At 40.0% G+C, this 24,015-nt stretch overlaps 1 protein-coding gene across 2 annotated transcripts in view; it reads right to left on the reverse strand.

Annotated features, from left to right (window-relative positions):
- Positions 1-5,411: 5,411 nt before the first annotated feature.
- HMGA2 (high mobility group AT-hook 2) overlaps positions 5,412-24,015 on the reverse strand; it is a 131,282-nt gene continuing 112,678 nt past the window's right edge. For both annotated transcript variants that reach the window (XM_028532228.1, XM_036018717.1), the window contains 2 exons: positions 20,435-20,467; positions 5,412-8,404 (listed from right to left, as the gene is read on the reverse strand). In XM_028532228.1, coding sequence (XP_028388029.1) covers positions 8,357-8,404; positions 20,435-20,467 — 81 coding nt within the window. In that variant the 3' untranslated portion in view covers positions 5,412-8,356. The remainder of the gene's footprint in view (positions 8,405-20,434; positions 20,468-24,015) is intronic.

Below are 24,015 nucleotides of genomic sequence, written 5' to 3' on the forward strand. Positions count from 1 at the left end.
CTTCCTGGAAGTCTATTTCCTTTGCCAGAATGGGGAAGTTCTCCTTTATTATTTGTTCAAATACATTTTCAATCTGTTTCTCTATCTCTTCCCCTTCTGGCACCCCTATAATTTGGATGTTGGAACATTTAAAGATGTCCTGGAGGTTCCTAAGCTTCTCCTCATTTTTTTAAAATTCTTTTTTCTCCATTCTTTCCTGTTTGGTTGTTTCTTTCTTCCTTCTGGTCCACTGTATTGTTTTGAGTCCCGGTTTCCTTCCCATCACTATTGGTTCCCTGTTCATTTTCCTTCATTTCTTTTATGGTAACCTGCATTTGTTCATCTAATTTGCGACTAAAATCAACCAATTCTGTGAGCTTCCTGATCACCAGTGTTTTGAACTGTGCATCTGATACGTTAGCTATCTCTTAGTCGCTCAGAAGGATGAGTTCTGGGGTACTGATTTGTGCTTCTGTTTGAACCATCTCTCTCTCTCTCTCTCTTTTTTTTTTTTTTTTTTTGGTCTGGTCACTGCTGTTAAGGTGAGGGACAGAGCCTTAGGTGTTCACCAGGGCTGGGCACCCCAGTCGCTAGATTGTGATGTTGTATGTGAGGGCAGGGTCGAGAGGGAACAATGGCGGTAGCTCCGTTCTCCATGGGACCTCAGTCCCTTCCCTGGGATCCTGGGTTGCACGCTCTGCCCTGTTCCACAATTGCCACCTCACTGGGTCTGCCAGCTGCCACTTGCGTATTCAGGGTCCACCCGCTGCGATCTTGTGCACCCCAGATGCCTTACACGGTCCCGGTGGCTTTTGCACCCAATTCTCCCTGTTCTCCGAGTCTTGACCCGCACCCAGCTGCTCATCTCTGCTCCTCCTACCTGTCTGGTTGAACGGGTCTATTTCAACGTCTTGGCTGTCTGACTTCCATTTAGATAAATTTTCTGTCACTTCTGAGTGTTACTCTGCCTCTAAATTGTTGTTGTTCCAATCTTGGTTGTGTGTGGAGGTATGGTGCATCCACCTATGCCTTCATCTTGGCCGGAAGTCACAAGGTTTCTTTTTTGCCCCTGCGATGTCCACTGCCAAACTGGCAACCCTCAGTGCATCTGCCTTTCATTTGTGTTGATGAAGTAGGTGACTCCTGCAGCCCTGCCCCCGTGGATCTCACCTCATTTCCCGGTTCTTCAGGGGTCTTGTTGGCTGTACCATTGTAACACGTAGTGCTGTTTTCCCCTCCTCTGTGCCCATTTTCCCTTCTGTAAGAGCACTTGGAGGTTTCACTGGAACATCACCCATTTAATGTTTCACATGGAGCTGGTCCTTCCCTGCCCACAGACATACTTACACAGGTTCCCTATCCTTGATTGGCTCTGGGATAGATATGAAACTGACATCTGGCCAGTGTTATTTTTCCCTTAGCCAGAATCACGGGTAGAATGAATGGGCTCTGATCCAGGGGGACGCAACAATATTCAACCCAACTATTTTGTTATAAATATTAGGAAAAATGTATCTTTCTGTAGAGGTTATGAGACCAAGAAGATATGTGCCTGGGATTTCAAGCAGCTACCTTGTCACCACTAGAGGGGCACCTATCTGACAGTGAACCCAAGAAAGAGAAAAGCTTAACTGAGAGCTATACAAAGTCACACTCATGGCCATACACTTTGGGTCCCTGTATCAAACCATGCCTGAAGATCCAGTATTCTAGACTCCTCATTTATATCAACTAATGTGTTTTCTCTCTCCTCCCTCCCTCCCTTCCTTTTCCTCTTCTCCTCCTCCCTCCTCTTCCTCCTCCTTTCTCTTTTGAATAAACCATTTCAAACTGGACATATGTCTCTTATGGTTGAAAAATCCCTGGATCATATGGTCATTCATCTCCAATGAAAGTGCAGCCAGCCTGGTCAAGGGCCTGGCAGTGCAGGTGGAGACAGGTGCTCAGCTCCCTCATCCCACCCCAGTTCCTACCAGTCACCAGGGAAAATCCAAGGCACAAGAAATCTGTCTGCTTGTTTACTCTCCTTTTCTAGTATTCTACTAAGTGGTCCATTATCCTTTGTCCAGAAAGACTAGAATCGTTATGTTACCTAAGGAAACCTAAGGGGATATCAAATTCAGTAGACAAAACCTGGGCAGGAGAGGATGACTAGAATGCTAATGAGATGAGGTGCAAAGACTGCCTGCAGAAGTGCATTTAGTTTAGCTGCATTAGGTGTGCGGGCTATCGGGGGAGGCTGGAATCTGAAGGAATAACAGGAGGTGGGTGCTGAACCAGGAGGGGGAAGACCACCAAGAGGCCCTATACTCCAACACTGCAATAGTTTCAACCAGGGCCAAAGTCAGGATGAGACTGGAGCAACCAGGGTGAGGGCTGGGCTGAATGGTGGAAAGTGAGCAACCCCACAAACAAATAAAGCTGGGGGGCATCAGGGACCCCCTATGACTGTCACTGTAATGAAGGCGATTGTACTTGGCTGATTTTTCAGGGGTGACTTCCTTCAGTAACCACTGAGCTCAAACAACACAAGCCATAGTGTGAGAAGGAAGTCTATGCACTCACCGGGCCCCACAGAAGTGAGGCCTGCTCGAGTGCAGTTGGTAGGGCAATAACATGGGTGTAATAATTTTATACCCATTGGGTGTAATAAGTTTTAATTTGAACATTTCACCTAAATGTCATATGGTGCACTTGAGTGTGATATTTTGTTACAGAATTACATGCTTATGATTTTGCAATAAAAATGGGGTGTCACTTGTGTCAGACTCTATTAATGATTTTCATGCATGGAATGTATAACCAAAATGGTGTTTGAAACCCTATTACCTTCTGACCAATATCTGTGGATATCCCCATGTGGCGAAGATCAAATAATGATAGAAACCAGAGGGAAAATAACTAGTTTTAAGTCCACCTGCAAGCCGGAGGCAGGATAACAGAAACAACAGCTAACACTACACAGCACCTTCTATTCACCAAGTGCTTTTGAGAATTTCACATATACTGGCATATTTAATCCTCACAAAAATACTTTCAGGTAGATGTGCTATTATTTCTATGTAAAAATTGATCTCAGAACGATGACGTGACTTGCCCAAGGTTCCCCAGCTAGTTGCTGGCAGAGCCAGGCCTCGAACCCAGGCTGTCTTGTTTCAGGGTCCATACCTTTTGCCCCAGGCGGCACAAAGAAAGGTCTTCTCTAGTGTCCCTGGACTGGAGCAGTAATTGCTCCTTCCCTAAGGACGACCTTCCCTAACTTTATGAATTATACTTGTTCACTAAAAAGTCATCATATATAAATAAAACTTGATAAGAAGCACATTCATTCTGCCCCCTTGTCAACCCTTCTGCTTCCTTTTTTCACTTTTCTGAAGTTTCATTCACTAACCTGTAGTCTGAGTTTGCATTGTGTCTGAGTGGAATGTTATTCTTTAGTTCTGTTTTTATTACTGCCCATACTCCTAAAGCACTTAGCATTCCTGAATTCACTCGAGTTGAGTACCACTAGTCCTATTGAAAAGCAGTTTCCTCATATAAAATGCTACCTAGGCTGAGACTCACTGTCCATACAGCCCCTGGATCCCTCTGTAATGGTGACACTAAAGCCCTTTGATGGGAGAGCCTGTGGTTCGTCCCTTGTATTGACAGAGTGTGGGACACCTTCAGCCACCTTCAGGGTAGCTCACTAAGGTTCTACTTACACAGCTCTCTCTGGGGTCCAGCTTCTTCCTGTGAAATTTTGGCTTTGTGGGCAGGGATGAAATCTCATGGACTTTTATTGCCTCAGAAAATATCCAGTACATACTAGAGGCCTCACTGTTATTTTGAACTTAGGTTCAAACTTTAAAAGATTTCTTTGTAGTACTGACTGGTAGGGCTCAGTGGGGTGGGCATCATCCCGCAATCCAAAAGGGAGCTGGCTGGATTCCTGGTCAGGACACAGGCCTGGGTTGGGGGCCGGGTCCCGGGTTGGGGGCTGCGAGAGGAAGCGGATCAATGTTTCTCTCACACACGGATGTTTCTCTCCCTCTCTTTCTCCCTCCTTTCCCCCTGTCTAAAAATAAATAAAACCTTAAAAAAAGATTTCTTCACATAATAACTTTCATAAGTGTATCTCTTGTTGTATAAAAGCAAGTTTTATTTTTCTAAAAAGAAGAAAACCTAATTCAAAAATGGTTTAGTGAATATTAACTCCAAAATATGGTAAAAAAATTTTATCCTATTCATCGACTTATCCTGTTCTGGACATAATAAATCCTTTTTTATTCTTTCTTTTTCAAGCCAGAGATTCCCTCTTGGTTTACTTTCATTTTCAGGAAGTAATTTCTTCTTATGTGCTTTTCTATGTTAATAAAAATGAAGAGACTAAATATGGGTTATATTAAGTACCTCTGGCCTGTCTCCCTCTCAGTAGGCCGAGCTGATCCACCCCAGCAGGAAATGGCTTTCCTGCCTCTGAATTCTTGAAACTTGTTGCCTAAACAATATGGTTGGTTCTGTTCACGTGCTGCACTTACTTCCATACGTGCATAATTTTCTCCAAGGAGACAATCTCTTGGACCGGGGCTCAGCACAAAGTAGGCACTCACAAAATATTGGCTGTGAAAATAAATGAATGAAGGAGTGGAGCAAAACTTGACAATAATTCCCTGACAGGCCATGTTTTAATATGGGGAATCCTTCCTAAGAAGCTGAATGAAGAAAGTTTCAGTGACCATGGTTGCAGCACTAACCAGAAAATTTTAGCTTTTTGAGAATCCTGGTTTATTCATCCATCATCAGCACTTGAGGTGTAAAAATGATTTTGAACTTGGAATAATTCTGACTCTGCTTAAGGTGTTCATAAAATGAAAGACTCCTGCCCTGGCCAGTGTGGCTCACTTAGCTGTGCACCATCCTGCAAAACCGAAGGTCATGGGTTGGATCCCTGGTTGGGGTGCATGCTTGGGTTGTGGGCTCAGTCCTGGTTGGGGCATGTGTGAGAAATAACTGATCAGTCACACTGATGTTTCTCTCCATTTCTCCCTCTCCTCCCTTTCTCTAAAAAAATAAATTAAAAATTTAAAAAAATGAAATACTCCTGTTTAGTAATATCTTTCCTTTCTTATGATTTTCCCCAAATGTTTGGATCTCTCTACAAATGTTCCTTGAAAAATAAGCAGTACATCTGTTACTCCCCTTACAAACTTTGTTGATGCCAGCCTCAAATAGAAATTCTCTAGCTTTAAACTACAGGTTATTCTTCCTTTATATTTCTTCTAAGGTTGTCTCTGTAGAACTAAATGTCACACCACACAAGGTGATTTAGGGCAGTTGATTTAAGAAGTATGACACTTTAAAACTTTGCATCAGCGTCGTGTACAAGTCTAACACACGATATGCAGAAGGGGTGACACAATGACTTGTGAATTAAATGTCTTGCTCCTTGACCTGTTTTGACCAAACTTTATTTAATGGAGTTATGAAAAAGAGTAGGAATCAAAACACATGGGGATCACAGAGGCTGTTATGTTTATTGTGCAGAACAGACAGTGATAATCCACTGAGAAATATTTTCAACAAGCAAGCGATTCAAAGTACAATCATAGACAGCAACTCTACATGAAGAACAAAGAATAAAGTTAGAAGACACTCAAAGGAATAGGGAGAAAGTCAACTGCAGTTAAACGTCTTGAAAATTTTCTCCTGCAAACATGCAGAAATGGTAGAAAAGTTAAATGTCCAGTCTTACTTAGCTGAGACCAACAACAGCAAAGAACAGTCCTATAAAATTTATCTCCCACAAAAATAAACTATATATATAAAAATTTTATGATGTTCTTGCTGTTCCATTGGCCACAAGCTTTTTTTTTTTCAGTATGAAAAATGAGGTATACTGGGGCTTAAGAGGTAGTAGTGTGTTTTGATTGTACAACGTAGAAGACATAAAACAGTAACTTCATCAGAGATGGAAATTGCTCGGTTTCCTAGTTTGGCCAACATGAGTAACCGCGTCAGTTTTATGAGCTGGCCAATGAGGTTTCAAAAAGGCCCCACCAAAGATGTGGATCGGGACTTTTATTTTTATGAGCCACTGTTTATTTGCTTATTTAACGCACAGTTAACAGTGATGTTGAGTTTTAATTCTCTCCACAGCTCCTTTGGTGATTCACAACAGTGAGCCATCTGCCAGTCTGAGAGAGGTGTGCGGTCTTTGAAGCTACCTCCCTGAAGTGGCTGGAAGAGAGATGGTTTTGAGTTCCGTTTGGCGGCAGAACGGGAAGCCACACTGACACACGCCCTCGTGAGAAACTACCTCCTGGCCCAGTTGATAATACCATGTTAAAAAGTCAGCACACTCACTAGCAGAGAAAAGAATAAAAACTCTACGTAAGAAGCGCTTACAATAAATCTAGTTGAGACATATTACAAAAATCACATTTGTGTAAAATACATGAAAATCTTTGTCAAGCATTTTCTCATATTCAACTAATCTTAAAAACACATATTTCTGATTGCATCGCAAAAGCTGAGCTTGTTGCACCTCACCTGCAAAGCTTCAAGTTTCTTTGAAGGTTGGCTTTATTTACTTATTTGCAAAAGTATGTAAAAATGTGTTCCTTTCTAGCAAACGTCTTTTACAAAAATAGTTTTGACTAGGGGTAGCTGCAGTTTGAACCATGTCAAACTTTGACGAAATTGAAGGCTGCAAGTAACAAGTTTATTCCTTTTGAAGTCTGGAGGTAGGTCTCTGCAAGTCAATCAGTTCATTTCCTTAAACAATTCATTTGAGGTACAAACTTGGAGGGTAATATTTAAACATTACAGTCAAATTTCGTGTGACGTGTAGTGCGATTGAGGAAAAAGATCCTTAAGAACCTAGGAGCGACTTGGTTAAAAAACTATTCGACTTAATGTAGAAATCTAGCGGAGAAGCTGAAACAAGTATTTGTAAAATTTTAATTAAAAAAAAAACTGTAGAAAAATACATAGCCATGCTGACACACAGTAAGGAGACCGCTTCTGTAACTGTAGTTTAAGTGTACAAAAAGAACCGCGATTAGCATCACCTACCCATTCAATTTTTCTCTTGCATTGCTTGTGTATAGCAGCATGTAAAAAGTACTAGACTGTAAATTAATTGTAACATTCAGAGGTAGTATTGAGTAGTGGGGATATATTGCATCTCTGGCTAAAAGTGCAGTTTGAATGAAGAGATGGTGAACTGAAGCCAAAGCAAAGCACCTCAGTCAACCATCCTATGTCAAAACGTGTTACTTGAAGTAACACATAAACTTAATTTGAGGTAAGTGGTATTTAGGTCTTTCACGGAAACTGATACACAATGGAGAGAGGAGAGGAGAGAGGGGGAGGGGGAGAGAGAGAGAGAGAGAAAGACTGCTTTTTTAAAAAAAATTGTAGCATAACTATAGCAAAAGAAATTTAGATTTCGCTCCTCCTACCTCATAAATCAAGTGAGTTCATCATGCATTATTCTTGTACCTTTTCATTAAATTACAAAGAAGATGATTTTACTTGTCCAGGTTCCTTAAATGCTTTGAGGCTGACAAGTGCAATTTATTGCTAACTGTCATTTGGCTCTGTAGGAAGTAGATTCTACCAGATGATTGTTTTTCCTGAAAATGAGTGTGGCAAGTAGATGTATTCCTCCTACTGATATGTATGGTGTCCATAAATATAGGAGTTGCTCATACTTGTTTGCTTACTTCCCTTTTTAAAAAACGAGCATAACCTTTTCTGGTCCGTTGGCTGAATGAAAGGATACATCAGCATTTCGTCTCATTTAGAAATAAAAGTTAAAAAATCATCAAGTAAGTGTCTACAAGATTATACGAAAAAGAGAGAAATAGTATCTATTCCTATCTTTGGTGTTCTAAACAGAAGCTTGACTATGGCGAGTGGGTTGGGTGGCGCTGGAGGCCGACAGTGTTACACACCGCGCCTGTCCTACGTGAATGCCCAACGTCACGAGTGTGACACATTTCTGGTTTGTGTGCAGTGCAGTGATTGACTAAACCTGATTCAGAGTTTTTCTCACCCACCCACTCTGGCTTATCAGATCAACAAACTATTAGTAGGTTAAGAAAAAAGAAAACAGTAATTAAAAGTTGCATTGTTAAACTGTGTCCCCTGTGTTTACAGCAGTTTTTCACTAAACCTGGGACTGTGAAGGGATTACAAAGAAGGTGATTAATATAGTCCTTTTTAAGGTTATGTGATTTCTCCCCTTCCCCCACCCTTCCCCCACCCCACCCGACCCGCCCCCGATGAAAGTGGAAAGACCATGGCAATAGAGAGTAAGTGGTCACTGCAGTGTCTTCTCCCTTCAAAAGATCGAACTGCTGCTGAGGTAGAAATCAAACGTTGGTGCCCCCTAATCCTCTTCCGCAGACTCTTGTGAGGATGTCTCTTCAGTCTCCTCCTGGAACACACAAAGGGCACAAGCATCACACTGTGTGGGCTGTTCTTACTAACAGTTCAGAGTGACCTGTTTCCATAGCACACCATACTTGCTTCAAAAGAGGACATGGACGGTGGGCAACCCCTCGCTCCCAGGGCTTCTGACACTGTAACTGAGGAATCAAGGTGTTGTTTTTTCCCAGAGCAGTCATCAGCCACTGTTGACTTAAGGCTCCACAGCATGGTGGCTGGTCAGCAAATTCAATTGTTTGCAGTCCAGGGAACATCAGGCCAATGCACACTTACTCACCAATTAAGAGTAGAAAAAGAAATGGGTGCTTTTTTCCCCCCAGGCAGCATGCCCCTCATCAGTTTTAAAATCTGTCATACAAGTCCAAAAAATAAAGTTCAGGAGATCCTTACTTAAGACATAAACAAACATGTTGTCTAGATATTGGTAACAATAGCTGATACTTTTATGGTGATTACTGGATGCTTTTAGGGACCATCTGCTGTTATTCGCATTTTACCAGTGAGAAAATCAAGGCACAGCAAGTCATATACTCAAAGCAACAGGGGGAGTACGGTGAGGATATGGGTGAAGCCAGATGGTGCCAGAGCCTGTGTGTGACCACGAAACTACTGCCACCGTCAGTGGCAGCGTGGGGGCACAAGGGGGCCCAACCGCAGGCTGCAAGAGCTGACCACTAGCTTCCTCTCTAAATTGGCTTCCTCGGTCTTGTATGTATCAGAGTGTGTTTTAAGACAATGACCAAAGTTTGGCATCACTGCTCAATCTCAATGCTAAATCCACATCGACCAAATTTAATGCTGGGCTGGACAAGCAGAGAAAATCTAATATGTATGTTTTTGCAGGACCTCCTTTTCGTATAAATCTAATTCCTCCTTCTCTTTTCCTTTTCTGATTCCTTGTGGTTCTGGAATTTATTGGCGTTTCTGCACGCTGGATTGAGCTGCACAGCTCTCCTTCCTTTTGCTTATTTTAGACATGTGCAGTACCTTTCAGGACATGGGTGGTAAAGCGGAGACAATAAACATTTCTGATAAAAGCGTCGTTATTGAGAGGATGATTTTTATCGAATGCTGCACACTGTCTCATAGGACAGCATGTGAAAAAGATCTGGGAGGAGAGGTAAACATTTACCCCGGCAGCAAACTGAGCCCCTTTAAGAATGGCCAGCTTAAAACAGCTTATAACAGTCTTCCTACTTTAATAGATTTGATTTTCCACACGGCTTCATTTTGTCTGGGTGGCTAACTGACACAATTTATACTTCTCTTCCTTTCCCAGGTCACTACAGTACACCATTCAGTAAGGCATGCCTTAAAGCTTGTCTGCATTATATGACCAAACTTCCATTCATTAGTGTTTGAAACACTTCAGCTGTGAAGGAGCTCCTAAATGCTACCATGTGTGACGCTTTTGCGTAAAAGCAGCAAACGGGAGGGGGAAAAAAGCCCACATGACCAGGCACTCACACGAACACACACACACCTACTACACACACTCACAAACTCTATCCTGGGCTTTAATCACAGGCCACTGCTTACTGCAGACCCTTGGCAAAAGGCTTCAAACATTCTGCCCCCAAAGACTGAGAGAGCTGTAAATCCTGGGAATAAACACACCTACAAATGAATGGATCACAGCTTAAAAAATATAACCACAGCAGCATCAAGTCATGAGATTTCACACCAGTTTTGTTTAGTCTGCTTTGGGTTATGTGGGAAATGTGGAACGTATGAAGCTACCTCCCCTCTACTCCTAAACCCCGAACTTCGGGCTTCACAGATTTAAGCAGCAGGTTTATACCTCTTGATAGGCAACGGGCCGTGACCCTGCAATTCTCTGTGGAGTCCTGGCCACAAAGGAGGATGTTGTGTGATCAAAGCCATGAGCAGACGAAAGAGAGACAAGCCAAGGTTCAGCTGCCCTATGACCTTCTCTTTTCACTTAATATTTAAATTCCAGAAAGTCACTAAGCTGTCTGGCAGATACACTCTTCATCTGTCCCCAGATGACTCACTTCTCATGATGACATGAGGTGTAAAACAGGTCACAGCATAAGAGCTGACAGGTATATCTTATTCCTTCTCATGGTTAATAAATTAATAGAACTCAGTCAAGCTGGAAACCCACCTGGATCTAGGTGTAATCATTCCATTTCTAACTGCTCAATTTTTCTATACTATCTGGAACCAAAGTACTATATTTTTCTGATCATAAGACACACCTAGGTTTTAGAGGAGGAAAATAGGAAAAAAAATTGAAGCAAAAAATGTGGAAAAAATTTAATAACATAAATAACAATATTTCACCATTGTAAATGTAAACAGAACTCAACAGCAGCATTAACAACCATTATTCCTCCTAAATTTGTGTGGGTAGGGTGGGAGTGCGTCTTATAGTCTGAAAAATACGGTAGTTCTGAGTCCGGAAGGAAAACAGAATTTTCAGGCCATGAACTCAGAGACCTCGTAGTGGATGGAATGTGATCAACTGTCCGAAACATTCCCAGAAACTTGGCTTGATTTGCACTCTTGAAGCTCCTGATATGTAAGTGGCTTAGTTCATTCAAACCCCTTAGACACAACTCAGTTAAAAAGGATGCGCCCTCATATTGTGTCCTTAGCAGTTCTTAACACAACACTGATAGTTGCTTTATTAAGGTATCTTTCCACTGACCTTGGGATTCTTCTATTGGTAGTTGTTAGTTATAGTAGCGGTACACAACTAGGATCTCAGAGGGTGGGAGCTCACGCTCTATTAAACTTTCAGAGGCAATGAGGCTCTCACATGCTCAAAACAATGGTTTTCTCAAAAGTCTAGTCAGTGGAGAGTGGTCTCTTCTTTGCATAGCCCTGACTGACCACCCTGCAAAGGACAGCATGACTGCCGAGCAGATGACATTGGCAGGGCACGCGGCACTTCTCACCCCTGAAAACCTCGCCTTTCCAGGGACTTGGTTGCTGTGACAAAAGTGTGCATGAGATGAGAAGAAAAATCCTTCCTGTTAGGAATGAAGTTGGAAAGCCAGCCTCAGCTGCCCTGTCCTGGCTGGCCAGACTTCACAGAAGGCTCTTCTGTGGGGCCAAGAGTGTGGTCCTGGTGATGTAGGGCATAAAGAGCTGGCTCTGGTGCCCCCAAGGAATCATGTTTCCATAGCAGAGTAGTTACTAGGAACCCTTCAGATTCAATCCTGTCCATTCACTTAGAAGACACTGTCAGTTACTGTAGACACCAGCTTGCACCTTGAGATGTTTATTTAAATTGCTTCATGTTTGCACATGCAGCCAAAGGCCCTTTGGGCTTCTGTAGCCCCCAAAGAGCAGCTTTGAGGTAATAAGGAGATTGAAATACTATAGCCAAGAATTATACACATTTCATTAGGGGCTAGTCATCCAGGTGGGAAGGCCAAGCAGCAGCAGTTTGGTCAAGAAGACTTAGTCTTGGAATGGGGCTTCGGGAATGTAGGATAAAAGGACTTTTTGAAGTGGAAGTGCACGGTGACATTTTTATGAGCACCAGCTACTAAGGCCTCTAAACACTGCACAGCTCCCAGCCATTCACACACTTACTTTACAGAGACAACCAAGGCTGCACCGATTGGGGCAAAACATGTGAATTTTTTTGGCAGAAAACTGATGAGAGGGAAGGGAAAGTGGGCAGAGTTGGAGAACCATATTTTTATTATGACTATTGGAAAATCGCACTCACTTTGAAAAAAATGAATGAAATATAAAGGAATTTAGTAAGTGTAACTCTTTCATGGCTTTGGTTGCTTGGAAAAAACCCCACTGCGACCGAGAAATATAGTGTGTACCTATCTGCATTGTTCAGTTTGGTTCGGCAGAATGCATGTGGCATACATCTTTGGGTACACTTCCACTAAATGATTCCAAAGGAGGAGGAAGACAGTCCATTATCCAATCATATGGCCTGATGCTTAATGGAATTTTAAAATGTCTAAGAGTTGAATTCTAGATCTTACCATAGAGACATGAGTAAGGGTGTGTGCTGGAGGAAAGTTTAATATTTAATGCAAGAGGTGAAGCTCCGGGTTTAATTTTCAAATGTAGACTAACAAGCAGGTTTGCAGTGGAAGGGAGGTCAGTGAATTCTGAAAAGAACTAAGACATGGAAATGCTCTCCCTGCAAACTTGAGGAGTTGCATCACCATAATGCTCCTCTTTGTTTGTGTGCAGTAAGGAGTTCATGTTGGCTTTAATATGTCCTTCTTTTTTCCCCTTGATTGCCAAGAATTCTGCAACTCTTACCATAAATGTTGCAGGCTAAAAATACATTTATAATTCAAGTTATCTTGCCAAGAAACCTAAAAATATCTGGTAATCCAGAAAGAGTAGTTATGGTTTTATGACATTCTCCTTTTGTCATCTTAATGTGTTTAATTTCCTAAGGACTTGGAGTGACACATTTAAGAGTTTTTCACATTCACGACTATTTTGAGCCAGTCCCATCCAAAACAGAAATCATGGGCTCTCCTGGTTGGCAGCAAGGACCAAAATCCAACCGCCGTTCCGTCTGCAGCTAAGTGACCCGCAAGACCACAGAGCTGAGTTTTCCTATTTTTCTGTCAGATATTTTAACTTCAAATGGATTGGGACTGTTTAACTTAATGGAAAGTGATTACTTCCTCCAACTAGGAAAACTTTATATCAGGGTTTTTAAGAAACATATTAAATGGAACATATATAAACCATGGACTCTGGCAAGTGCAAGGGGTTCTGGTGGAAATACAAGAAGGCAAATACGTTTTTCGAAAGGAGACATAAAAAGTTGGATGTTTATGGCATTTGAACCCCGTCTTTTCTTTACTTCAGCTTTATGTATGTAAAAATATACACGTATCAGGACTATCTTGCGTATGTTACCATCACCTTAATAAAGTCAGTTAAGGGTCTTACTGGGGTTGCTTGAAGTAAAGATGGTCGACCCCAGATGTTCCTGACCAGAGCACCAACCATTAAATTAATGGGTAGTCTTATTCCCACTGTGTCAGACTGGTAGGGATAATACCCATCTATCTGCCAAGCAGGGCGTGAGAAAAAAATATGACAACCAAATGGAGAACTTCGAAGAAAAAAAAAGTAAAAAGCCTTGTAAGGCTATAGTGTGGAACTGCAATTATTAATGACAGTTATTCATGTGTGTCTATTTCTTTACCTATGATTCAGTGATAGATTTTTTGAGAAAGAAAAAAGCAAACAATTAAACAATGCCTCAAAAAAAAAAAACCCCAAAACCCAAATAAGACATCTTAGGTTTCAAAAATGCACTTCCGTTTGTCTCCTTTTGCCCTTGGTCTGATTCCATCAAGGAAAATACAGCAAACAGAGGTAACATGCATGCCTCCGATACTACCGAGTTCCTCCTGGAATGAAATAAAAAATATCTCCAGAAAGGATTTACATTTTCCAGATAGGGTAATCATTTTATGTCTCAACCAACTACAAGTTTCAGGGTCCTGTAAGCCATGATTTCTGAGGGTCATGAACTTAATCAACTTTCCATGCTGGTTCTAATTCTTACTGAAGGAGCCTCATGTCTAAAAAATAACTAAAGATATAGCCAAAGGATTTTTGCATGAAGGAAGCACTCAGAAGAAGGCAATTTATTTTAACGTGTCTAAAGTCGTCAGGGAATAATCTTGTTTTTGTGCAAAGTAGTTGTAAGAAATGGTTATGGAGAAGGCTGCTTAATGGTTATATCTGAGGTGTGCTTATTGATGAACAGACTCGGAGAAGCCTTTTCTCTGTGTTTTCTGTGTGTATAAAACTTTGCCCAACTTGCATTTGTTGCCAGGGAATAGGACGTTTCTGAATTTTAATCATTACTATACCAATCATTTGTCATTATCCTAGGACTTTTGAGTAAGATTATGAAAATATCAATAACAATACTAAGTCAACAAATAATTACTTAATGGGCATCTGAGTACTCAGCAAACATTTTCTGAATGTAAAGGAAGTATCTTGGATAAAGCAACATATTTGTATTCAAACATTAAGGATTTTCTTAGGAAGACCAGGTTTTAAAGCCAGTTACTCTTATTCATATTAATTTGGGTCAGCAAGTTTGGCTAATAAGAAAGTTTACATATTTAATAAATAATTGTTTTATGTCCAACTTACACCAGAATGCAGAGAAGAAAGAGGCAGGCAGACACTGCTATTTTAATTTTAGTCTAACCTACAGACTTCATCACACCATTAAAAACAATTATACTTTTAAAAACTATACAAGATCTGTCAAGTCCAGAAACAGTAAATTTTCCTTCTGGAGTTTTACATATTGCCTAAATTGAGTGATGTTCTTTCACTTCTGTTAGAAGTTTATGTCATGTCTACAAGACATTCCCCACCCAGAAACAGCTAGATTCATCTTGCCAATATTCCTCTATTACAACTGTTAGCTAAGCTAATTACTTCATATGTTTACAGTTAATAATCATTTTGATATGTTTCCTCTAACCTACCCCTGTGCTGTTACATCCTTGAGCTACTTTACTGTAAGGGTTAAACGTTGGTTTCTATTTTGCTCTCTTCCTTCCCCCTGACCTTTGCAATGTCAGAGGTCAGGGGGTGAAATCAAAAAGTATTTCCTACACAACATAATAGTACCACTCAGGGTGGACTTTGATATAATTCTTCATGTTTTACCAGTTGGTGCCAAACATTTACTGGCCCACAAAATGTTTTACCAGCTTGAACGAGCATAAGTAGGAAAATAAATCAGCTCTCTTTATGACTTGGGCAGTGTAAATCACTAGGCTCCCTGAGTGAGCAGAAGACTGACTATTTGCTAGTCTGATTTATTATGAACTATTTACTGCGTTGGCCAAGGTGCCATGTAAGAGATGAGTGTTGGAGGGACTATGCTCTCTTCTCTTTCTCCTTCCTCCGTCTTCCTTTGTACGTCTAGACTAAAAGCCCCCAGTAAAAATGCCTTCTTTGAGAACAAGATGCTGACTGCAATTCATCAACTTGCTTGTCCCAAAATGAAATCTCTCATTTTGCTCCAAACAATGTTTAGGTTGTCTGAAATATAAACATCCTTAAAACTGCCCTTGAAGTCTCTGTAAAAACATTCAACTTTTTTTTTTGAAGGGGAGAAAAAAATTCCTGATAACCAAGGCTTACTGAGATTTCTCCACGCTGATACACACCACCTGCAGGAGATGTTACTCGCAGGTAAAAAGTCTATTTTGAAACAGATAGCTTTGTTTCCAGTCTTGCAGAATCTGAAAACTTGCCAATTCTCTCATTGGGAAGTCTGAAAAGGACTGGGTTTATACCTGTCCTAATTGCTACAGGGGTGGCTTGCCAGGGCTGTGCAACAATGAGGGAATTGGGTGGAAAGACGGGTAACTGTTGGGATTTTAAAAACCTGTTTTTACTCTTTGGATGGGGCTCTGGTGAGAAAAAAAAAGTCTGAATTATATAGAAGGACTCACTTCCAATCTCAGCTTAAAGTCAAGAAACAATAAAATATCTGATAAACCAGCAAAACCTTTATATAAGTCTGAGACGGAGTGAGATGTATTCTTATCAAAACAGAAACTTAAGAGACAAAGCTCCCCCAATCAGTGATAATAACCTGATACTCTTCTGTTGTTTTTAGAATTAAAACAACGATGACGACAACAAAACCTACCACAATTTCCCTACTGAAGTTAAGAATGTAAGCCACGGGACTGAGAATTCAACTGGTTCAGTTGAAAAAACTAGGAAATTAGCTAACTTTAATTTACTGCTTATTTTATCACTTAAAGTAAAAATACAGTAGTGATCCCTGGTAAGGCTTTGTTTTCACTGGTTTTGAAATTTTTAAAAAAGTTAATGTAAGTATTGAAAAATTTCCCCTTTAAATTTATAAGAGACTAGAACTTTCCCATTAGGATTATTAGACACACTGGGGGTTTGCAGCTGATGGCACCTGGTGGATTCTCTGAGCACCCCCACCCCAGCAGGGGCTCCCTTAAACTTTTACTCTTCCTTCGACACATGCACTTATATACACAAACACAAATGCATACCTAAACTTTCAGATTTGTCATAATCCCGAATTTGTCTCTCAGAGTGAATTCTGTCACTTTGTATCCCAGTTTCAAGAAATGGTATTCTCGCCCTGGCTGGTGTGGCTCAGTGGATTGAGTGCCAGCCAGCCTGCGAACCAAAGGGTCGAAGATTCAATTCTCAGTCAGGACACATGCCTGGGTTGCAGGCCAGGTCCCCAGTAGGGAGCGCACGAGAGGCAACCAACCACACGTTGATGCCTCTCTCCTTTTCTTTCTCCCTCCCTTCCCCTCTCTAAAAATAAATAAATAAGATCTTAAAAAAAAAAAGAAGTGGCATTCTTGAAGTTCAGAGAAGGTTTCAGAATTTGATGGATTTATGAGACTTCACAATAGAGCCATTGTAATTCTAGATACATGTGACCTACAGGGAAAGTGATTCTGACTGCTTTAGTCCTAATGATAGGATGTAGCAATTACTATAAAATTTCCCCCTTAGTTAAACATCCTTATTTTAAAGACAAGCAATAAAAACACTTGCAGTAAAACGGATGGTAATTTTAAACTAATTAGAATTTTTGGAAATGAAAAACCTAGCATCCAAAAATAAGTCAGAACATAACAACACTTCCTGGAATTTATATAATTATGAATCTCTCAAAATGTTCTTGAGAGTAAGAGAAGATGTGTTGTATTATCCCATTTCGTCAGTAGATAAATAGGGTGCAGAGACATTAATTTGCCCAGTGATGGGGCTAGTAAAGCAAAACCCAGGTCTGTGTAGACTTCACTGAGCACTTTTCTTTAGATATATAATATTAAATTGTGCTAAAATCTTCACCGCCCCCAAACAAGATCTAAATGTAACCCCTCAAAGGGCTGCTGATGAAGAAAGAACATGAGCCTGAGGCAATCCAGATTGCCACAGGGGAAAGCCAACTGGGAGGGTATTTTGAAAGAAACAGATGAAAAAGGAAGAGATTCTTTTGAATGTAGTGTAAAATTTACATTATCCCCCATGAACTTCCATGTAGTCCCTGTGTTTATATAATTCATCGCTGTGTCCTTAGGCAATATAGATTAAGAAGCCCAATGAGCTCATGCTCGTTCTTCTGTTTCTGAGTCTGAACTCTTTTCAAGGGCAAATCTGGAGCAGGGTCTGTGGGACAGCCAGACTGATCAGTGAAGACCAGTCCAATCCATCTGGGGCTCCTTTGATATTCCTGATTGCCTTGGGAAGCAGTTTTTGATTTCACTTATATCATTTCGTGGTATATTACTGCCCAAACTGCAGTCGGTCTCCACCTGTGATTTATTTGTTTCTGCCTCTCTACTTTCGAACATGTCATCCATCTCATCTGTAAGGTTTTCCTTTTTTTCCTCTGATTTATCTCCATTTTCCCTTTTGCAGCTAAACAACAACAAAATCAAAACTCTTCCCGGAATCGTCCCCTTAGTGACCCCCTTGTGGCATTTTGTATCCCCTATGTATCTCCTACATGTTGACATTCTGTATTTCAAACCTCTTCTCACGTGTGTTCACTGAGTATCTTCATCCCCAGCTGCCCACTAGAACCTCTCACGGAGTTCATAAAAAATACTGATGCCGGAGGCTCCAGACCAAAGAATCAGAATCCTGGAAGGGTGGGGCCATTGGTGTGTAGGTAAATGCTTACTCTCCAGGAAAAAAAAAAAGTCCTGATTTGTAGTATTTGGTCAATGTCCATGCTATAAATATTCCCAATATAGTCGATTTCAAGCTATCTACTTGACATTGCTGAATATAGAATATGGAAGAGATACTCACAATCGGTTCACATGGGCTAGCTCCAGCACATGCCACATACCACTAAGTAGGTATATATGTGGGATATATATGCCATGTATATGGTGATATATAAATGTATATGGCATATACATAGTGATATTTATAACAGCCATTTAAATATACATGGTCACACACACACACACACAGTTTCCCTCATCTGTGGGTTTGCTCTCTGAGGTTTCAGTCAACTTTGGCCCAAATATGTTAAATGGAAGATTTTAGAAGTAAACAATAAGTTTAAAATAGTGCACTGTTCTGAACAGCATGAGGAAATCTTCAGCTGTCCTGCTCTGCCTGCCCGAGACCTGAATCATCCCTTTGTCCAGAACATCCTACAGCCCCTTTACTGACTTAGCAGCTGCCTACACTATCAGATGGCTATCAGAGATCGACCAAGAACACATACACACAATTTTATTATAATATATTGTTATTTAATTCATTATTATTAATCTCTTAGTGTGCCTGATGCATTAAATTTTATTATGGATGTGCAGGTATAAGAGGAAACACAGTACAAGTATATACAAGGTTTGACACCATAGCAGTTTCAGGTGCCCACTGGGGGTCTTGTTATGTACCCGGCGGATAAGGGGTAACTACTGTGTATGTGTGATCACTAGGTTATTCTAATATGCAGCCAATGCTAAGAACTTCTGAATTAGATTACACATTTCTCAGATGGACTATGTATTTGTTTGTCCCATCTTCTCTGCAACACCAAGAACAGAGACTGAATCAGTGTTGCTAACAGACCACATGATGTTACTACTAACTTACCCTTCACAGCCTGTGATGCGACAGTGAAGTCTGTAGTATCTTTGACTCAAACGCACAGAATTATAAACTCACTTTCTCTTGATTTTTTTACTGAAGGGTGAGAGGCTCAATATATTTGGGTAATCCTACTTATAATGTTAAATTCTTGTTTATATTTAATTTTGTTTAGTATTGTATATAAACAGTGAAACACTGGGTATTTATTTTTAGTGCCTCCTACCACTCTCAGCTTTTGGGTATGGGGGTAGCATGAGAATGATTTTTTTCCACATGAACTCTGCTTTTATTCTACTGAAAGCACATGTGTTATTATTTGGATACATATTTCCTGTATGCTCACACATGTTCAGAAGTTTCGATTCTCTCCCAAGCAGCATTAAAAAAAAAAACAGTAAACACATAAAATTGTGTGGGTGATCTTTCCCAGGCAAGGTAACGCTGCCCCAAGAGGTCCAGTTTCTGGGATCTCTAGGGAAAAGAGCCCAGAGATATTTTAAATTATATGAAAGAGATCTGTGAAGAACTTGGTAATCCATGACATTGCTTAATAACTTACTTCAGCCAGTTCTGCACAGCACACCTAGATCTCCTGACCTTCTCCTTAAGCCCAGAAGGGGAGAGCAAGCAGGACATTCTATACTTTAATAACAACTCTCATACTTGGCAATCACATTAATTTATCCTTCAGTATTGGTTTCTTCAAGATATACTTCCTTAATAAATATGATTCTTATGTTTCTATGCATAGATGACAGTTAGGAAAAAGAATTCCAGTCATATGGGACAAGAGAAGGGAAGCTGATTCCTAATACTGAGGTACCTGAAGACGGCAGAGACTGGCTTAGTCGCTGCAGCGAGGCCTGAGAGTGCATCAATCTGCAAAACCAGTGTAACTTAATTTCCCAGTCTCCCAGACTTCCCTGGGGGTGCTTTGGAATCATCTAATGTTATGAAATAATTCAGTGAATGGATTTGTTTCCAGTCGTGGATCATGAAATATTTTGCAGCTAATAAGTCCCACGTCAAGTCAATGAAATATGGATCGCTGGGTGGGAAGGACAGCGCCTGAGGTTTCAGAACTGGTGAAACACGTGATAACATTAGACATGTTTCCTACACAAGGCACTGGAATAAACTTTTTACTTTTTAAACTTTAATATTTTCTTTGTGCACTTAAGCAAAGATCTTAATCTTTTGGCGTTTTTGACGACAATCTCTGACTGTGCATTTCTGATTTTTTCCCAAGGATATAATAAATTGTCAAGAATCCTTCAATGCTGATATAATCAAAACTAGAAAAATACTAATTAGAGGTTTAATTTGGTTTTTTTCCACTTTACTTTTCATATTAATTAGGAAGAAAATAGTCATCATGACCATCTCTTACCTGAGCAGGCTTCTTCTGAACAACTTGTTGTGGCTAAAAAGAAAGAAAAAAGAACTGTTATAGTTTAAGAGAAAACATAAATAATAAAAAAATTAAGTATACACATTTTAAATATAGACATGCGTCTGCAAATAAGATGAAAATTTCAAGGTTCAGATGGTTTATTTACTCATGATCTCTATGTGTTAAGGAAATAAAATGCAGGTTGTCTCTATTAAAACAATTCCCAGCTGAAGTCTGGCATCCATAACAGCTATATCAAAATAAACTTATTTAATTCACTTTTTTTGTTTGAATACCATAAAACTTGAGGAAGGAATGGACCTAATTTGTTAATATTTTGCTTTTCTTAAGAGCTTTATTGAGATATAATTCACATACCATAAAACTCACCTGCATACAGTATATAATTAAAAGGTTTTTAGTATATTCAGAGGATTGTACAATCATCATCACACTTTAATTTTAGAATATTTTCACCTCCTTTAAGAGATACCCAATACCCATAAGCAGCTGTTCCCTCTTTTTTTTTTTTTTTTTTTACCTCCCTAGCTGCCCTCTCATCCCTAACTCACCACTAATCTACTTTCTTTCTCTATAAATTTGCCTATTCTGGACACTCTGTGTAGATGGAACCATGAAATAGATGGTATTTTGTGACCTAGCGTCTTTCACTTAGCCCAGTGTTTTCTAGGATCGTCCACGTTGCAGTATGTATCAGTAGTTCATTCCTTTTTATTGCTAAATAATATTTCATTGTGTGGATATACTACATTTTGTTTCTCTCTCCATGAGTTGATGAGCACTTGGGTTGTTTCCACCTTTTGGCTATCATGAATAATGCTATGAGCATATGTATATGTCAGTTTTAATGTAGGTATGTTTTCATTTCTCTTAAATATATATATATATGAGGGGAGGACCCCCCAACACTGGAATTATCTTCTGGAGGCAGGTCCCTTGAAGTATAGGCTTCTCCAGCTAGGTGACTATTCTAGGAACCCGTCTGTATCAGTGTACCAGCTGGTGTTATTGTGAGAGGCTGTGTTTGGCTTCAGTGAGTTTTTTTCTGAAGACTCAAAACATTTGCCCATTTCATGATGGGTGACTTACGAGTGCACCTGCCCACATTGTGCTGAGTGTTCAGCAGTTTTTGACCAAACATGGCATGACCCCATGCCCCACCATCCCTATTCACTCCATCTCTCCCAGAGCTACTTTTTTTTGTTTCCCCAGATGTAAAAGTCCTTAAAGGGAAATGTTTTGCTGGTGTGGAAGAAGTGGAGAAAAAATGGCAGAAGCACGAAAAGGCACCAAAATCAATGAGTTCAAAAACTGTTTTAAGAAGTGGAAAAAATGTCTTAGTAGGTATATTGCATCAAATGGAGACTACTTTGAAGATGACTGAAGTACAAACATGTAAGAATACACAATTTTTTATAAATAAATTGTTTTGGGGGTCCCCCTTGTATGTATGTATGTGTATATATGTGTGTGCATATGTATGTATGTGTGTGTATATATATATATATGTAAAATCTACAATATATATGGAATTTCTGGGTCCCACAGCTAACTATGTTAGTTTTTGAGGAATTGCCAGTTTTCCAAAGCAGCTGAACCATTTTAAATTCCTTCCAGCAATATATAAGGGTTCCAGTTTCTCTAAAACTTGTTACTGTCTGCCTTTTAAATATTCTACTGGGTATAAAGTTGAATCTCATTGTTGCTCTGATTGGAATTTCTCTGGCTAATCATGTTGAACATTTTTTCATGTGCATATTGGCCATTTGTATGTCTTCTTTAAAGAAGTATTTATTCAAATCTTTTGCCCATTAAAAAATTTGTCTTTTCATATTGAGTTGTTAAGAATTCTTTACAAGTCCTGGATACAAGTCTCATTAGAGTATGATTTGCAAATATTGTCTTCAATTCTGTGAGCAGGTTTGTTCACTTTCTTGGTATCATTTGCAGATATCACCTATGCTAATATCTTATTTATCTGTATCTATACTTAATTCTTATGTCTATATTTACCTATATCGATTTAATTGTATATGTAGACAGAAACTTTCCACTTTTAAGTAAAGCACCTGAGGGAAATTTTCTACCCAGCCTAAATTTTCAAGAATTAGAGTATTAGAAAAAAATATTTAAGTTATTCTTTGTATTGTAAAAGGTAGATTTAAAGTCCCAGCTTTTTGATGGATTACTTCCAGGACTTGCCCTAATGTCTCAATATTATAAGTCTTATCTGCTCTACCTACACACCATTGAAATCCGGATATATAACAGAGCCTCTTGGATGCAGACAGTGGCATGCTTTCATGTTTCAAATGAAAAATATAAAATAAAATCGCCACAGTTCTCTCAAGGAACAGAAGTCAGAATAAATTCACTATATCATGGAAGGGGTAGAGTTACTATTCCTTTTTCTTCCTCTTAGAATTTCTGTGATGCTGCAATGTCTTATTGCTGCTGTAATAAAGATATAAAATTTCCAGGAGTTTCTTTTTAAGATGAACAAACTAAAAGTAAAATAAATGGCAAAATGCTTTTGTTCACTGAAAAAGTTTCTTCCTAGTGCCTTTAAATCATAGTAGAGATGACATCATAAATGCCCTCGATTTGAGATGTTTTCTCCAGGCAGAATCAACCAAGGAGGATGAGGACTTCTTGCCTTTTAGGATTCAAAGGTGTGTGCTAAGAGAAAAGTGTTCATTTTAAGAGAGACCTTTGTCAGAACAGGCCACTCTTCCTTCTCTTTTTTTATTCCTGCCAATTATACCTGCATGTTCACTCCTAAACTCTTTCAAATCTGCACACATTCTTGCAGGCTGACTGGTTCCTGCTGCTCAGAAGCCCCTCCTTTTTGGCTGAGCATCCTGCAGTCATGTGACTCCTGCCTGCACACTGTGGGACTCAATGAAATCCTCTGCAAGGGCTGCCAGCTCACCCAATTTTCCATGAATGAGGTCCTGACACTTCAATGAGGGGAAAGACAATGTCTGAACCGCTCCCAGCCCTGGCTGCCGGCCGAGTGCGTGTCACAGAACTTCTACCAGCCGCCCTCCCTTCCACACAGCACTTCATACTTTTCAGACCACCAAACAAACAGACCCTTGAATACGTTCTGTGCTGGCTGGGGTGATGGCGTGTTTCCCCAGTCTCTGGCACCCACTGGCTCCAGATTGTGCCAAGAAAACTTTTTGTTGTTGTTATTTTGTTTTGTTTTTATTTTTTATGAATGGCTTCGGGAGAAAATGGAGACAGGAGCACAACACTACTACCATTCATGAAAAGGGAAAGGAAACAAGCGGCTGTCTGGGAATTTTTGGGGACAGCCGCAAATGGCAACACTTATCTTCCCCGGGGCTTCTCCTGGCTTGGAACTGAGTGTTGATACCTAGGGTTCGTGTCATTAAAAACATGGTTGATCACCATAAGAAGAACCAAAAAATATCAGCTATGCATCGTAACTTTTAGTGTGTTTAGCAGTATATTTTGCTGCCCATTAATAAATGGGTAATACTTTGTACATGCATTTCCCACATAAAAGTTTAAAATCCTTTCCCTTTTTA

This window comes from Phyllostomus discolor, chromosome 2 (assembly GCF_004126475.2).
Source record: "Phyllostomus discolor isolate MPI-MPIP mPhyDis1 chromosome 2, mPhyDis1.pri.v3, whole genome shotgun sequence".
Classification (NCBI taxonomy): domain Eukaryota; kingdom Metazoa; phylum Chordata; class Mammalia; order Chiroptera; family Phyllostomidae; genus Phyllostomus; species Phyllostomus discolor.